Source organism: Garra rufa, chromosome 6, assembly GCF_049309525.1.
Source record: "Garra rufa chromosome 6, GarRuf1.0, whole genome shotgun sequence".
NCBI lineage: Eukaryota > Metazoa > Chordata > Actinopteri > Cypriniformes > Cyprinidae > Garra > Garra rufa.
The window spans coordinates 4,801,825-4,819,883 of record NC_133366.1 but is presented as its reverse complement, the minus strand read 5'-3'; the positions used below and the strand labels follow the sequence as shown (position 1 = coordinate 4,819,883).

At 34.9% G+C, this 18,059-nt stretch overlaps 1 protein-coding gene across 1 annotated transcript in view; it reads left to right on the top strand.

Moving 5' to 3' along the window:
- The window catches only part of LOC141336340 (uncharacterized), a 75,666-nt gene that overhangs the window by 20,041 nt on the left and 37,566 nt on the right, over nucleotides 1-18,059 (top strand). The window contains exons 24-37 of the mRNA XM_073841914.1: nucleotides 217-420; nucleotides 600-675; nucleotides 1,906-2,065; nucleotides 3,903-3,998; nucleotides 4,110-4,266; nucleotides 4,534-4,697; nucleotides 4,796-4,954; nucleotides 7,030-7,089; nucleotides 7,172-7,256; nucleotides 7,360-7,405; nucleotides 7,762-7,855; nucleotides 8,106-8,195; nucleotides 8,636-8,741; nucleotides 14,294-14,377. Of these exons, the coding sequence (XP_073698015.1) occupies nucleotides 217-420; nucleotides 600-675; nucleotides 1,906-2,065; nucleotides 3,903-3,998; nucleotides 4,110-4,266; nucleotides 4,534-4,697; nucleotides 4,796-4,954; nucleotides 7,030-7,089; nucleotides 7,172-7,256; nucleotides 7,360-7,405; nucleotides 7,762-7,855; nucleotides 8,106-8,195; nucleotides 8,636-8,741; nucleotides 14,294-14,377 (1,581 nt within the window). The remainder of the gene's footprint in view (nucleotides 1-216; nucleotides 421-599; nucleotides 676-1,905; nucleotides 2,066-3,902; nucleotides 3,999-4,109; nucleotides 4,267-4,533; nucleotides 4,698-4,795; nucleotides 4,955-7,029; nucleotides 7,090-7,171; nucleotides 7,257-7,359; nucleotides 7,406-7,761; nucleotides 7,856-8,105; nucleotides 8,196-8,635; nucleotides 8,742-14,293; nucleotides 14,378-18,059) is intronic.

Genomic DNA, 18,059 nt, shown 5'->3' with positions numbered 1-18,059 from the left:
CCTTCTCAAAAACATGGGTACACCTGCATTGTAGCCAAGGCAAATCTTGCAGATAAGTTGATTAGTATGTCTAGGCACTTTCAATCACTTGCAATTAATAGTGCGGACAGTCTTTAAAATATAGATGTAAACCATTACCCTATTTTTTATTGTATGAATGAAAACATTTTTTTTCAGTGTGAATTCTTAGCCTGTGTTCCTTCTTGATCCCTCCAGGCAAAGAGATTGGTCAGTCAGTCGAGCAGGCCATCAATGGAGACTTCATGGGTCGCCTTATTGTCCAACCCAGTGGATGTGGAGAGCAGAACATGATCTATATGACTCTACCTCTCACTGCCACTCATTATCTGGACAGTACAAAACAGTGGGAGACTATTGGCATAGAGCGCCGTAATGAAGCCATTAACCATATCAACAGAGGTCAGAAGGACATGACAGATACAGAATCTGACTAAATTACTAAATTCTCTCAAAGATGCTCTCCCAACTTTTACACTTCACACTTCAAAGTGTTTCAAAAGCTAAAATAAATAGATTAAAAAAATTAGTCCTTGAGTTTTTTTTTAATTTATTAATTTTTTTTATTTTTTTTTATTAAGGTTATCAGCAGCAGCTAAGCTTCCGCAAATCAGATGGATCCTATGGTGCATGGATACACAGGCCGAGCAGCACATGGTATTTTTTTATTTTTTATTATTTGTCTATTTCATGCAAAGTATTACCTGTCATATTATTACTTTGTTATTAACTTCGTTGATGTTATGATGTTTCTCTCTCTCTCTCTCTCTCTCTCTCTCTCTCTCTCTCTCTCTCTCTCTCTCTCTCTCTCTCTCTCTCTCTCTCTCTCTCTCTATATATATATATATTAAATCTTGAAATTAATCTAGATTAATCTAGATTAAAATGGCTCATTTGAAATCTACTGAAGGCAGTCAGAATATGTGTGCTACCGAAATAATGACTAAAAGTAAGTCTTTGAGAACGGGTTTCTCAAGCCAGGTGGCGCATAGACCAGGCGCTCATCTCCTGTTTAAAAAATGCATTACAAACTGCTTGACAATTGCATTTACAACACAATTAACTATACAAATTTGTGTAACCAAGTACTTCTGTGCAAAAGACTATACGACGTGCGCGTTCCCGTAAAATACACAGGCGCGCGGGTATGGATAGCCTATCTGCGTGCATAGTCTTCCAATAAACTGCGTTGCTTTTAGAAGCGTCAATTCAGTTGTTGCATATAGTTTAATGTCTTTATTTCGGGATAATCAAAGTAAATTATAACTCAAACTTGAGATTTTACTGGGCCACAGCAGATTTTCACTGGGGCACGTGCCCCAGTAAAAAAGGGTCTAGCAACACACGCACCTGCCCTGAAGCGGCTTCATAACTGCATCCATGTCTGCACTTCTCATTTGATGTGGTAATTTTACAGAAGTTGAAGACTCGTTCTCGCCCCCTACAGTGCAATTCAACTAAATATACGTCATCCGCGCTAAAATATCAATTTGAAAGTCATCATATCTTGCGTAGTTTAGACCCAGCTCCCAACCCAACTTTGAGAATAGATTAACGGCGATATTTTTTTTATCGCGCGATATGAGTCTCACGTTAACGCAGCACGTTAACGCCGATAACGGCCCATCACTATATATATATATATATATATATATATATATATATATATATATATATATATATATATATATATATGACGTGAAAGCTGGGTGATAACAATCAACAACAGACAGTTCAGCTATCTGCCTTTATCAGTGTTGTATCACATCAGTGACTTTGATAAAGGCAGACAGCAGAAACGTCTGTTGTTGCTTTTTATCTCCTGCTTTAGCTTATTAAAATACGTTTAGAGTGCAGACCAATCTTTGTCATTTTTATCTATTTAAGGCTGACAGCATATGTGGCCAAAGTCTTCGCCATGGCCAGTAACCTTGTAACTATAAAGGACGATGTGCTCTGCAATGCCCTCAAGTGGCTGGTTCTTCAAAAACAACTGGGAAGTGGCTCCTTTAAAGAGGAAGCAGCTGTGATTCATGGAGAGATGGTGGTAAGTTGAATGTGGCTGTCAGTAACTGTATTGATCCACAAGAAATCAAAATTAGCCCCAGTCCCTTCCCACTGACAATCTGCTGAGAAAAATGGTGATGAGGTGAGCAAAAATTAAACCCAGTGTTATATGAACTCTCCCAGGAGTTTATTTGACTCCATACTCAAGAGTGTTAAAACAAACACTCACACAGTGTTAAAGTTCATGAGGTAATTAAATGATTCATTGTGAGATGACTGAACATTATTGATAACACCTGATGTCAGTTACAACATCCAAACAAACCCTAATATTAAAAAAGTGAAGGGTAAAGAGTCCAACAAATACAAACACTGACCACTATAATGGTGACTTACACAATTATATTTTCTCCCTTTGGTGATTCTGTTTATTAACATCAAGTGTCTTCAATAATGGTCAATCATCACTCAATGAATCACTTAATTACCTCATTCACTTGAACACTGCTTCAGTTTTCTTTTTAACGCTCTTGAGTAGGGGAGAGCGGGGCACAACCTAACGCGGGGTTAATTGTAACACACTTGGTTCAAATATTTCCACACACGCTAGCATAACCAAATGTATGGTATTTACTAGTTGCCATAGCAACACTATGCAGAGAAAAAAGATCACCAAAATTCAAAAGCATTTTGAAGATATCGCTGAATATTTATTTTACCATAGTAAAAGTACATTTCTGGCTGAAGTAAACTTTTTATTTCTGTTTTTAGTATTCATTTAAAGTTAGACAAAACTGCTATTATTTTAATCTCCAATTTGTTATTTATCAGTTTAGATAGTTTATTAATGCTTGACAAACCAGCGGAAGACACTAATCTGTTTTGAAACTCCAGTCGCGCAGATGGGGAACGTTGTAACACTGTGTGACAATATGCCCCGCTGTTATTAAACTATGCTATTCTATGACATAAGCGGTGCAATTTACACTATTTACTTCTAAGGATTTTGATAAGAAACCACAATAAACAGGTGAATAAAGGCTGACAATCAATGTTTAATGTTCAGATGTTATTATTTCAAGAAATGTAAAGCATTTTGGCTGGTTTATGTGTGTGGTGTTCTATGAGAGCTGTGTGTGGAGGGACGGGAGTGTTTTTCTGAATGTCTAAATGTGTTTCATTTATTTGTCCACATCGTTTTGAACTACTGTACAGCTGTGCGTTGCGATCAGGGCCGTTCAAAGCATTGTTGCGATATGTTCATTGTCAAACTCCAAAATTAGATCATTTTTATTTTTTAAAAAACCGTCATTACTTCATTTGAAAAAGTTAACAGATGTATTTTACTGACAAAATATTTTAGTTTGTTGTGTATATTTCTTTCATTCGATCAGATAACATTTTAAGCTGTCATATGGTCGTGTTACAACGTGCCCCTCAGATGTTACAATGTACCCCACCTACGGGGCATGTTGTCACGTTTCACTTCCTTTCTTTTGAGGTAAATAACGAAAAACGTATACACTGTAAATATGAAACAAAGCGATATATATTTGTACTAGACAAGTGTGAAAATAATGTGGATAAAAAATTGTACTCTGAACCCCAAGTGGATTTACATAAACCGCGAAATTCAAAAAGTGTTAGGTTGTGCCCCGCTCTCCCCTATGGACTCAAATAAACTCCCAGGAGAGTTAATTTAACATTGGGCTTTTTGCTGTGTAGTAGTACCTTTATTGTCCTTATCACATAATATTTTAAATCCCTGCATGTCTTTAGTTGTTATCCACTTATTAATAACCCTTGTAAAATGGGATACATTTGCTTATTTAATAAGAAAACTGATTTTTATCATTTATCATGGTGCTTTATTCCAGGGTGACGTACGGGGCAAAGATGCCGATGCTTCTCTGACGGCCTTTGTTCTAATTGCAATGCAAGAGGGCAGAAAGATCTGTGCTCCGTCAGTTGCCGTAAGTACACCTCTTCCACCTTTGCATTTGTCAAAAACATTAAACTATAAACAGTTGCTTTTTTCTCATTCTTTCTCTTTTTTTGTTTTGCTCTTACATACACTTATATAGAATCTGAATGAAAGCATCAGTAAGGCTGTTTCGTTCTTGGAAGGTCGACTTCCACAACTGACTAATCCTTACGCTGTTGCATTGACGTCCTACGCCATGGCCAATGAAAAAAAACTCGATAAAGACATCTTAATGAAACATTCCACCCAAGGAGAAGGTCAGTCACACCAACACCAAGTCATCAAAATGTGTTGTGCTTTGCTAAACATTGGAAATGATAAAACAAACCTACAGAAGGATAGCATTAGGAAATGTTTTGTGTTGTAATGCTGTTTGCCTGTATCAACAACATTAATGTAACAAGCAGAGAGCACAAAAAGTTCATAAAGAAGCCAAAGCATCAAGCTTGATGGTCTGGATCAGCATATGTGAATGCATCCTGATCTACACCCCCGTTTATATTGCTGTTTTGTGTTTGAAACAGCCGGTCGGTCCTGGACTGTCCCTGGACAGCATTATCACTCATTAGAGGCGACGGCGTATGCTGTGCTGGCGCTCGTGAAGGCCGAAGACTATGATAAAGCAGGAGAGGCAGTGCATTGGCTGAACAGACAACAATCTCACTATGGAGGATCTGGCACCACACAGGTACACTAACACCTCATCACTCAACTGTGATAAACACCACAACAAGTGTAGGACTGACACTTCAGGACAGGGTTTGAATGCTTTTCTGTCCTTTCTAGGCAACCATCATGGTGTTCCAGGCCGTGGCAGAGTATCGCACGCAGTTGAAGGACCAACAAAATTTCAATCTGGACGTGGAGCTGTCTATGGCAGGAAGCAGCACACCTAAGACATATACTGTCAAAAGAGATAATGCACATCTTACATGGTCAGAAAAGGTAAGGAGTAAATTGCTCCCACTGAGTGTTTTAATTTAAAATATTTTTGTTGTTTATCATTGATCGTTTTTAAAGAAGTCATTGTACTATAAAAAAAACATCCTGTAAGTTACAGAAGTCGAAACTTTCTCATTAGTCTAAAAACAGCTTATATTGAAGGCAGTCTGCCAAACATTTTAGAAAGTTTTACTCTATGATGTAAAATTGTGGCTAAACACCGCCTCCGCAGAAGTAGATCAATGCCTGCTTCGACATCACTGTTTAACCCTGCCCACTGATTTGCGCATGTAATGTTTACCAGAGAAACGAACACACAGGTCTACAGTAGGGGTTGAATGACTTCAGATTTTTTAAGTGATAAAAGTCGAGTTGACGATTAGTCGATTAGTTGCTTATGACGTCATTAATGAACAAATGTGCCTAAACCTTGAGCTGAGACTCGAACACCATGTGCACAGCTATGGCATATGACACAGCACTGCCTACATGGATATTGCTCCTTTGATAGCTCGCTTTAATCAGTTATTTTGTCTTTGGATCGTTATATTTTTCACAGATTTCTGCTTGTTCTAAATCAGATATATTACATTTATATAAAGTCATTAGTGAGCGAGCCTTATAATAAAGGCAGCAGCTATTTGCCTATTTGCACTGTGTAAATAGCGATAGAGGCTATTTACACTAAGTGCAGATAGCAATATATGTTGAAATAGCAGGATTTGCTGATATTGAAAATAGACGCAATTGTTGTACATTAAAACAGTATGCAGTAATTAGGTACTGAGTGTATTTACAGTGCATTTATTTAATGGTACTGCCTAATTGGGACAATAAGCCCTCCCTACACCTACCCTAACCCTAACCGTTACTTTATTTTCAACTTTTGTATGTCCTTCATTTTTATTGAAAACAAATGTCTTTATGATATGAGATTAAAAAAAAAGGGAGAAAAAAGTTAGCCAGAAGGGGGATTCGAACCCAAATTGGTCGCGTTGAAAAGAGTGAAACAAGCTTCAGCAGAGCATAAATCGCGTATGATCAATGGCCATCTTTTGTAGTGTTGACTATCCCAATCACACATTGGTGGGTGGAGTTAGTGTAAGTAGCCTCTACCAACAAGGCGGCACATTTGCACTTAGTGTAATTAGACACTCCATATAAGACAGCCGTGGGGTTTAATTACTAAGAAATTTATGCTAGAACTTTTCAGTTTCTAAGCTATATTACTAAGAAATCATAGAACAGTGTTCATAGAACAATTCATTTCCGCACCACGCTTTTGAATGATTGTGTGCGAGCACTGTCTGTAGCCTATGTGTGCATTACAATGCAGCAGTGCATTAGATTAGAATGGCAATTACAAGCTCCTGTTTAATTTCAAGCATCCAAATGGTATAATCACACGCCTTGCGGTGCGCTTTCGGAGTATGCACTTATCTATCGTTTTAGCTGTTTTGAAACAGCGTAAATGTGGACTTCAAAGACTTCTTATCCTGTTGCGCCCTCTATAGGACCCGACTAGTTGACGTCAAGCTTAAAGCATCATGGCAGAGCATTAAAGTTGACTAGTCGGTACAACCCCTAGTCTACACAGATTTCCAAAAAAGATTCAAACAAAAGCACTGTGCGGACTAAATTGTTTCCAAATTGTTTTCTTCATTACATGGTCACTATTGCTTTGTCTGTTATTACCGATTGTTTTATGTGTTGAGTTTTTTTCTGTTTTTTTAATTAAATCAAAGCAGCATCCATCTGTGAGGGATGTAGGGTGTCAAACATACACAAGTGTTTAGTCAATCATAGCAGTGGGCATTTCTGGGAACGTCAGAGTTTAATCCACCACACCTATTCAAACAGAGCATTCTGATGAGAGGGGTCAAAAAAGGACAGAAAATAGCTTATTACTTCTAAATTATGTTTTTTTTTTTGTTTTTTTGTTTTTTATGTACAAATCCTGGTAACATTTTAGGTGGACCTCAGAGAACAGTACAAAATAGGCAGTTCATGACCTCTTAAATTGTCTACATGGATTTGATTGTTCTAATGACTCGAATATATCTGCATTCACTCAACAGCTGGACATAAACCAGGAGTTCACTGTAACTGCTAAAGGGACTGGAACAGCCACTCTCTCAGTGAGTGTTTATGAGCGTTTATACAGTCAACAGCAAGATTTAAGCGTTTGAACTTTGATCTGAGACGTGCTGCTGTTTTCAGGTTCTGGTGCTGTACTACGCCAGACCTGTTAAGAAGACGTCTGACTGTACGTTCTTTGATCTGACTGTGAAAATAGACCGTGACAGTAAGATTGAGTTCATATCCTTTCTATAGCACTTATAAAACCTCCAAAATGCTTAAATACGTGCTGCTTTTTCATTTGAATTACTACCATGTATTTTCTTTAGCAACACAAGGAGCCAATGAAGCGTACAAGCTTACTATGGATTTCATGTATGTGAACAAATATCTAATACATTGATTATTAGGCAAATAAATTATTTTATTTGTAATTTATAAGCGTGTGCTCATTTACGCTGTTTTCATACTTAGTTTGGTCACCACTCTGACTAAATAATGGCTCCAAAAGAGTTAATGTCCATTTCGATGCAGATGCAACTCGCTGTGCAAAGACTGTTTATTTAGAGACAAGCAGCTCTGTGTTACCGCAATATAATAATTCTGAGATCAACCTGACTCTGCTTCACACCAAAAGCTCTAGTGTGAAAGCAGCTTTAAACAGAAACTAGAGCAAAACTGAAAACAGAAAACCTGTTAATGAAATTTGCTCTTGGTCTCCATTTTCACAGCTTCAAAAGTGACGAATCAATCGATGCCACCATGACTGTTATTGATGTTGGCTTACTGACCGGATTTAATGCTGAAGAAAGTGATCTTAAAGAGGTACTGTGATGATAAACTGGTACAGTGAGTGCTGGTCCAACTTCTGGTGATTTGTGAAAGGGGTCCGACAGTGCATTAAAAAAACAAACAAAAAAAAAAAACGAAAATGCAGGGAGGGAGGACCAGCATCGGATTCAAAGATGTCTCACATTTCTGTAAAATAGGAATCTAACATACATCTGCAGATAGGACATAAAGCATGTTGACCATATAATGTATTGTGTTGTTTTGCTTATGTTCTTGTCCTCAGTTGTCAAGGGGGAAAGACAGATACATTATGAAATATGAAAAGAATAAAGAGCTGTCAGAGCGAGGGTCCCTCATCCTCTACTTAGATAAGGTATGTCAGCAAACTCAATACTACGTTTTTGTTGAATTCTTGACTCTGATTGGCTGACAGATGTTTAAGTGCTCAATAATATCCCGTAGGGCCATGCAGCTCCATGTCACTGAATATTCACCTTTTGTGTACGTTGCAGACTGCATCTCAGAATCATATTTCATGTGATTTTTTTTAAATCTAGACTACGACTCTCAGCTTTGCAAAACAGAAAACTGTTTTTGCATTGTAAATCCACATACAGATTGTTATAATGATCCAAGTTTATATAAATGCAAGAAATAAACAAATCACAATTTAAATGCACGTATAATATTTTTTTTGTACATTTTATTTGCACTTATTATTTGTCAATTGTGCAAATGTTAATATGGCCAATTTTCATTGTGCAATATTATATTCAATATCATATACAACTGTTTTCATTTCTGTCTCATTAGGCTTCTCATACACTGAAAGAAATAATTGCCTTCAGAATGAACAAGGTGCATAGTGTGGGTCAGCTACACCCCGCTGCAGTCACAATATATGAATATTACTCACCAGGTGAGCTATTGGTCCATGTGCACACATTCTTATACCTGAGATGAGAAGCCCCTGTCTGCAGCCTGCAGATCGAGGCGGGTGCTGAATCTGGGGCGGGGCTGCACGTGTCGCCCCGCCCACATGCCTTCTCATTGGTTGAAGCTAAATTAATAATGCCGAGATAGCGTAACTCCCATAACTCATCTCATTGGTGGCAAAGTATAATGACGTTAAAAACATTATGGAGTTAAGGGAAGTGAAATAGCAGATAAAATCTCATATACAAACACAATTTTTCTCCCCATAGACAGATAATATGGAATTATAAATATGTTAAATATAAGAACAAAACGATTTTTTATATTAATTGGATTGAAAATGGTATTATGTTGGTTTCACAGCTGATTAGTAATGAAGGATTTCTTCTTACATATAGCGAATTTTTAAAGAAATTTGGTATTCCAATTCCTCCTTGTGAATATAGTATTGTAATTGAAGCAATACCAGCGGGATTTGTGAGACTTCTACAAGGTCGAAATGAATCCAAGCAATCAACATTTAAAAAAGAGATTTTACTAAATGGTATTAATATAAAAGATTTAAAAAAAATGCTCTTTTAAGATATTTGATTCATTGTCCTGCAACATTTCAACATATAGGACCTATAATAACAAAAATATTGCGTCACCAACAAAGTCCTACTGAAACCTACTTTAAAATTATACACATGATTTATCCAACTAACCTGTTTCTCAAGAGATACAAAAATAATTTAGATGAATTTTGTGTTCTTTGCTGAGTCTATTTTGCACCTTATTTGAATGTTTTTGAATGTATACATGTGAAATACTTCTGGTTTGACTTTGAATGTTTATTTGTAATGTTGAGTGGTTCAAAAATTAATATAAGTAAAAGAGATGTTATTTTCTTTTGTGATAAAAAAGGCATGGATAACAGTCACAATGTTATGTTAAATCTTCTTATATTATTAGGCAAGTATTGCATACACAAATGTAAAGGGTCTGAAATTAAGCCCAGCATTTTTCATTTCAAAAATTGACTTAAAAAATTATTTTAAAACCCTTCAAGGACTGTCAAGGCAAAAAGCTATCAAAAAAAAAAAAAAAAAACTGAACTCCTCCTCTTTGTTATATTTATTTTGTATATCCCCTTGATTTTTTTATTACTGTAAAAAAAAATATTCACATTTATGTTTATTTTATTATTTTTGTTAAAATGAGTAATTGTTTATGATTGTAATGCATCATGAATTGAATGTTAATTGTTCAAATAATGCAAAAAAAAAAAAAAAAAAATGAAATAGCAGATAAAACAGCAAAGGAAGTTACCAAAAATAATCAAATTGATTTTACAGTTAGTATAAGTAGAACAGAAAATACGAGTATTATTAAAAATAAATTAAAGAAACAATGGCAAAAACAATGGGAAGAAAATAGGAAAGGACGATGTTTTCTTAAGATTCAAAGGAGAGTGGGAGAAATAAGGTGTACAGGGAGGAATAGGCGAGAAGAGACAATAATATCAAGGCTTCGGTTTGGACACACAGGTTTAAATGGATGATTACTGAAAATAGGTAAACATGGCACAGGGAAATGTGAATATTGTGGGCATGAAGAAACAGTTGAACCCGTCATATTAGAGTGCAGGAAATATGAAACTGAAAGAAGACAATTAATAGCAAAATTAGAAGAAATGAAAATATTTTTCAATTTAGTAGATATACTTCGGGAAGGGTCAAAGGGTGTTATTTCAAATTCTTAGAGAAATTAATGTACTTCAAACATTATAAAATATTCTCGGAATTACTGCATTATTCGTATTTTTTGTTTCTTATTAACAATTAAGACAATAATCAAAAAAGCTGTAATAAACACCACTGGTTAACGTTTTGATTTATAGTCACGGATTGCCAGAAATGGGATAACTAAACAGCGGAAAGATGTCTTGCTTGTAAATGTATGTAACCTTGGACCACAAACCAGTCATAAGCGTACGTTTTTAAAAAACTTAATTTAGATTTGTACTAGGGGTGGGCATAGATTATTTTTTTTAATCTAGATTAATCTAGATTAAATCTTGGAATTAATCTAGATTAATCTAGATTAAAATGGCTAATTTGAATTCTGCTGAAGGCATTCAGAATATGTGTGCTACCCAAATAATGACTAAAAGTAAGTCTTTGAGAATGGATCATAAAGCTCATAAAGCTGTTCTATGATAATTTGTTGATGAAAATAAATTATGTTCAATTAGATGTACTTGTGTTTACTAACTAACTAACAATGAAATTATTTTTTCTACCTATTAGATTGTGTTTTTTTTAACGTCAACACCTACCCAGCCCATTACATGTTACACAGTACTTTTATTTTGACAGGTTGCCGTGACGTTTCCGTGTCATACAGTATGATATGATGCTAGTTTTCTCAAATGAAACGGTAAAAGTGACACTCACAACAATTTGGGAGATTAAATTTATCTGTTCATGTGAGATTAAAAAAAAGCCAAAAATTACCGGGAGCGTCACGTGTGTTTCAGTATGCGTGTAGTAAAAGCTCGTCTCCGCCATGCATACATACAGCTAGGCAAACGGAACATTTCAGATTCATATTAAAACGGTCTTTTTGCATTTCAGTTTTCACAAACACTAGTCCATATCGCGATTTGAATTAAGTGACTGACCAACATTAGATTTATGAATCCAAAAAACGACGAATTTACGTGGCATTTCGCGCTATAGTAGATTCGGTTTTCATGAATGGAGGACGACGCGATCCTGTCTGTGTTTTGGCGGAGGAGACTTAAACGCGGGACCATATTCGGTATACATCCGCGATAAACTATCAAGGTGAAAGTCATCATAGCTTGCGTAGTTTAGACCCAGCTCCCAACCCAAATATGAGAATAGATTAACGGCGATATTTTTTTTATCGCACGATAAGAGTTTCGCGTTAACGCAGCACGTTAACGCCGATAACGGCCCACCACTAATTTGTACACATCTGAAAGCTGAATAAATAAGCAAAGGATTCACTAACCAATGAGATGAGTTGTGGGAGGGATGTTGCGTGACGTCATTAATTTACCTACAACCAATGATAAGGCATGTGGGCGGGGCGACACGTGCAGCCCCGCCCCAGATTCAGCCCCGCCTCGATCTGCAGGCTGCAGACAGGTGCACTTGCCTGAGATGGCTTAAACAACACTGATAAACCATACATTGTTGCAATTATGTCTATTTTATTGATGTTTCATCAGGAAAACCACAACTGCATAAGTGATAGTAAGATTTGTAATGTTTCTTTTTTTTTTTTTTTCAAAGAAGTCTCTTCTGCTTACCAAGCCTGCATTTATTTGATCCAAAGTACAGCAAAAACAGTCAAATTTCGAAATATTTTTACTGTTTAAAAGAACTGTTTTCTATTTGAATATAATTTAAAATGCAATTTATTCATGTGATTTTAAAGTCAAATTTTTAGCATCATTACTCCAATCTCATGATCCTTCGGAAATCATTCTAATATAAAAAACAAACAAACAAACAAAAAAACATTTATTATTATTATTATTATTATTATTATTATTATTATTATTATTGTTGTTGTTGACAATGGTAGAATTTTTCAGGTTTCTTTGATGAATAGAAAGTTCAGAAGAACAACTTTTAGCTGAAATATAAATTATTTTTTGTAATGTTATAAATGTCTTTATCATCACTTTTGGTCAATTTAAAGCATCATTACTAAATAAAAGTATTAATTACATTATTATTATTATTATTATTATTATTATTATTATTATTATTATTATTATTATATAATTACTGTTTTTGCTGTATTTTAGACTTTGTGAGCAGAAGAGATTCTTCAAAAATACATTAAAACGTATTATCCTTAAATGTCCAAAAACGTTTGACTGATAGTGTACTTTCAAATATTTAACACAACTATTAACCGCACTTTAAAGTAATAATCCCACTTAAATCCTATTTTTAATGAAATGACCAAAATATACTTGTGGTAAACAAACACATATTAAAAAAAAAAAAAAAAACAAGACATCAATTTACTGTTTTAACCAATATATGGCAGCAGAGGAGCACTTATTGGCTTATTATTCATTCATCTCCAATTTTTGCTTTATATTTTGAAATGACAAAAATCATTATTCTAAAATATCAAATCATTAAGAAATCAAATTGTGTCAAAACTTTGCACTTTTTGTCTATGAAGTAAGAAAAGTCACTTTCAGTGTTTCAGTGACTGAATCAAATAATAAAGAGTGTTTATAATCAATGAAGGGTAACACTTTCTATGAAGCCTGTATTTATAATACATTATAAGGGTATTCTTAAGGCATTATAATACATTTATAATGCATTATAAAAAACCTTATAATATGTTGTATCATCTTATGAGTATTCATAAGAACAGTTTTAATGTATTATAATGTTTTACTTATTTGAGGTTATAGCTTTTAAGAGTATGATTACCTCCTCCATAGTTATAACGTATTATAAGTCTCATATCTTGCCATGTTTCTCATGTCACTTTACTTAAAGCATACAAAGACCACTTATAAGTAATTATAATAATATTTCTCAAAGAGCCATAAGATCAGGTATTAGATGAGATAAATGTGTTTGTATTTGTATTATCAGTTTGATTATTTGGATGGTATATCCTTCAGACAGCTTTTGATAAGTAACTCTGCAACTGCATGTCAGCTAACAGTAATTATTATTAGTAGTATGCAAAATATATGCTAACACTGTATTTTGATGGTTCCCCAAATGTCAAACTGATTATAAGTAACTTTGCAAGTACATGAACCTACTACCTAGCCTATAACCTTAACCTAAGTCTACTACTACTCTAAGGAGTGTTAGTTGACATGTAGTTGAAAAGTTGCTTATAGTCAGTAGAATAAGGGGACCATATATTAATAAAACATAATATAAATGAAAAAATAAATGTAATATGATATAGTCCATTATAAATTAGATAGATTAAATGGCATCCATTGTGTGTTATAAATAATCATAATCTTAATAGTTATAACCTCAAATACTCAAGTATTATAATGTATTATAATTGTTGTTACGAGTATTGATGAGATGATATAACATATTATAAGTTGTATTATAATGCATTATGCATTCATTATAATGCCTTAGAAATACCCTCATAATGTATTATAAATAGGGGCTTCATAGAAAGTGTTACCCAATGAAGATTAATGGTACAAATGGAGTAGAGTAGAATGTATTGATTTCCTTTATAAAAAATTACATTTTGCAGATTACTGTTGTTAATACAAGTAGATGTTGTGCTTCCCAACTCAAGATCAGTACTTTACTATCAAATGTGCAATAGTAATTTTATGTAATTTGTCCCCCTTTGTATATATTTGTCTTTTTAAACATGATTATCTTTTGCTTGAGTAAAGGATGTGTGTACTTTTGCCATCTCTGCTTCATACTTTTATTATTTATCACAATAATGGCATTAAATTATCTTTTGGTGGTATATATTTTATATATTTTTCTTCAGATAAACGCTGTACAAAATTCTACCAGCCTGAAGAAGGTGCTCGATCCAAACTGTGTAGCGGAGACCTTTGCCAGTGTGCGGATGGTAAATGACCAGCGACAAATAATGGTGTAAAGGGGCCATATCGTATTGACTGCAGAATAATGGTCTGCAAAAGAGGAAAGCTAAACTCTGGAACACAGGAGGTGATACATCAGCATCTCTGAGCTCCAGAATAGCTTCCTCAAATATGGATATGCTGCATAATTATTTGATGATCACACACAATTAAAGAATATTATTCCCTGATCTTTGCTTCCTGACTAGATTTGAATCAAAGGTGCTTTCACACCAGCTATAGGTGTATGCCTTCTAGCCACAAACCAACTCAACCACGGAAAATCTTACATGACCTCAAGCCACCAATAGAAGGTGACCAATTACCATTACAGTCTACACAAATACAGTCATTAAAACCAGTAAAACCATTACAAATTCTGTCATGATTTGTATTGTTTTCGGCAGGGCTGTGCATGTAATAATACTGTTTTGTGAAATGATCATTTACAGTATATGCCTAATAAAATTCAAGGCATTAATTTTTGCCTACAAAACCACCACTGGCTCTGCACCTCTTTACTTCAGACTAATGCGCCCTCTAGAAGCTTGCGTTCTGCAAGTGAACAGCACATTATTGTGGCATCCCAAAGAGACACAAAATCACTTTCATGGACTTTCACTTTAAATGTGCCCTCCTGGTGAAATGACCTGCCCAACTCAATCCGAACAACTGAGTCCTTAGCCATCTTCAAGAATCGGCTTAAAACACATTTCTTTCATCTTTAGTTGAACCTCTTATTCTAGCACCCACTATTCCAATTCTATTCTTAAAAAAAAAAAAAAAAAAAAAAAAAAACACGCCCTTCTCTGTTCTTGATGCATTCTGTCTATTTTAGACCTATAACACCAGCTTCCTTTTTCTTTTTTTAATTTTTTATCTATTTTGTTTTTATTTATTATACATAAAAAAATAAAAATAAAAACTTGATAGGTGTACTGCATTAGGCTAAATTAGACTTGTCATAGCACTTGCATGTTATTGCTCCTTTGTTGTTTTTGATTGTTTCCATTGTCATTTTTTTGTAAGTTGCTTTGGGTAAAAGCATCTGCTAAATGTCTAAATATAAATGTAAATATGGCTGTCCTTAATATTTACTGTCAACTGTGTTTGTGCTATAGCTGCAATGTCCTGTCAACGGTTCACAAACTGGTCTTTTTTTCATTATAAACAATGCGTTTTTTTTGCACATAATTCTATATATTAAGAAATAGTCTGTGCATTTGTCAGTTTGTAAAGTGATTTCTTTTATATCCTATATATATATATATATATATATATATATATATATATATATATATATATATATATATTATTTATTTATTTATTTTTTTTAGGGAAAAGTATTCTCATAGCTTTATAGCATTACGGTTGAACCACTGGACTATTTTAACAATGTCCTTACTACCTTTCTGGGCCTTGAACATGGTAGTTCCGCCGCTCTCTATGGAGGGTCATGAGCTCTCAGAGCTCTCTCTAGCCCACAACTGACCATGAAACAGCTTTTGAGTCAACTGTCCAATTACGTATGGTCCTTTGAAAAAGAGGGAGGTACATATTAAAGAGCTGTAATTTCTTTAACCTTTTCTCCAATTTGGATGAGAGTACCCTTAAATTAAAGCTCAGCGTGTGCACTTAAAGCCAATTCATTAAAAAACTGTAACTTGAATATGTTTTGGTCAGTAGCTAAAATAGTAAAAGTTGTGCCTGTGTCTAAATTTATATGGACCTGACTCTATATCTCATATTCCATATAAGTATTGATACATCATTTATTTTCCTATTTACTTACTCTGTCACCCCAAAATGCCTGAAAAGTATGAATTACTTCCAAGGGCCTCTATTATAAAATGTGCTTATTCACCGATTTGGTGGTGTATGTGCCTTTTTTTTGGGCCTTTGGAATTTTCCCACTCCCCAAATCTGTTATGGCACCCTTGCTGTTTGCAATTATTTAATATAATATATATAAATTCACTGGTTCTCTATTTACATTTACATTTAGACATTAGCAGACGCTTTTATCCAAAGCAAACTTACAAAAGCGGACAATGGAAGCAATCAAAAACAACAAAAGAGCAATAACATGCAAGTGCTATGAAAAGTCTCATTTAGCCTAAAGAAGTGCATGTATCAAGGTTGCTGGTTGAATAAATAATAAGTAGCTTTATGTTAGAATTTGCCAGGGGTATAAATAACTTCGGGCTTAAAACAGTTAAGCCTGAAGTTATTTATACCCCTGGCAAATTCTGACTTAAAGCTACTTTTATCTTTGGCAAATTTTCATGTTCATTTGCTCAACCACTCAAAAGTCAACAGAGCAGCTGCCAATTTACCAAAGGTTGAATAAACGCAACAGTTTTTTGCAGGTCATTTACAGGAAATCTGATTTGGACTCTGCGTCTATTTTGGGGATTTCCGGCTGCATTTGGCTTACCTAAATTCAAATGGTTCCCAGATACACATACAAAAAAAAAATATAGAAAACCATTTAAACTACATAATATCAGTGTAATTATTTATAAATAACACTATATAGGTTTCAAATATTACAGTATACACTAAAAAAAACATAGGTGCTTTTTGATTTTTTTTTTCAGAAGCTTTTGTTTGAAAGTCTGTTATTCGGGTTCTGTGTATCTCTATATAAATTTTTCATTTTCAGCTTTTAACTAGAAGTTATGGAATTATAACCAAAGGGAGTCACATTGCCCCTTTTTCCCCTCTTTTTCCCCTAAAAGTGATTTTTCCTTTGCAAAAACGCATTACCCCTAGAATCCAATAGCACTTTTCTTGATTATTGACTGAATTATGTTTCATTTTTATGTGTGCCTGTGTATTTACTGAAACTCCTCCTGTATTTTACTGTCAAAAGTCACACTCAATAGCTTAGCAGACTGTTTTGGGGTGCTTTCACGTTTCAAACTAATTATAAGTAAACAAGTACACAAACCTGAATATAAGCACTATAAATACTTGTAGACGCGCATATCAGCCGCGCATCCTCTCCTCTCCATGGCATCAGGTCATTCTTCATTTATTTAGCGCTTATTTTGCTGTTCGCGGACACATCTACCACATAACGGTCCAAAAACTACAAATCCTGCTCGTCATAGAGGGGCCACGCAGCACTGGAGACCCGGAACCCCTCGCTCTCCATATGCGCTCGCTCTAGCTGTGGAGACCCAGAGGTGTCAGATTTGACGGCTCTGAGTGGCCAAGGAAGCTGGAGTGGCATGTAATCTGACCTATTAGAGTTTACTAAGGAGCGCACTGAAGCCAGAGATGTCTGCACCAGTGGACATTTCAGCACCACAATGTCCCAAAACACAGCAAAAGTGGTGAAGAATTAGTTAGCAGACAAAAACATTAATGTTTTGCAGTGGCCCAGCCAGAGTCCTGACTTAAATCCAATTGAGAATCTGTGGAGGGAGGTAAAAATCAGGGTAATGGCAAGGAGACCCTCCAACCTGAAAGAGCTAAAGATGAATGGGCAAAGATACCAGTGGAGACATGCAAAAAGCTGGTCAGCAATTATAGGAAACGTTTGATTGCTGTAATAGCCAAAAAAAGGCTTTTCTATTGATTATTGAGAAGGGTATGAATAATTTTGGACATGCCACGTTTTGTTCAAATGTAAATAAAATATGAGTAATTTTTTTTTTTTTT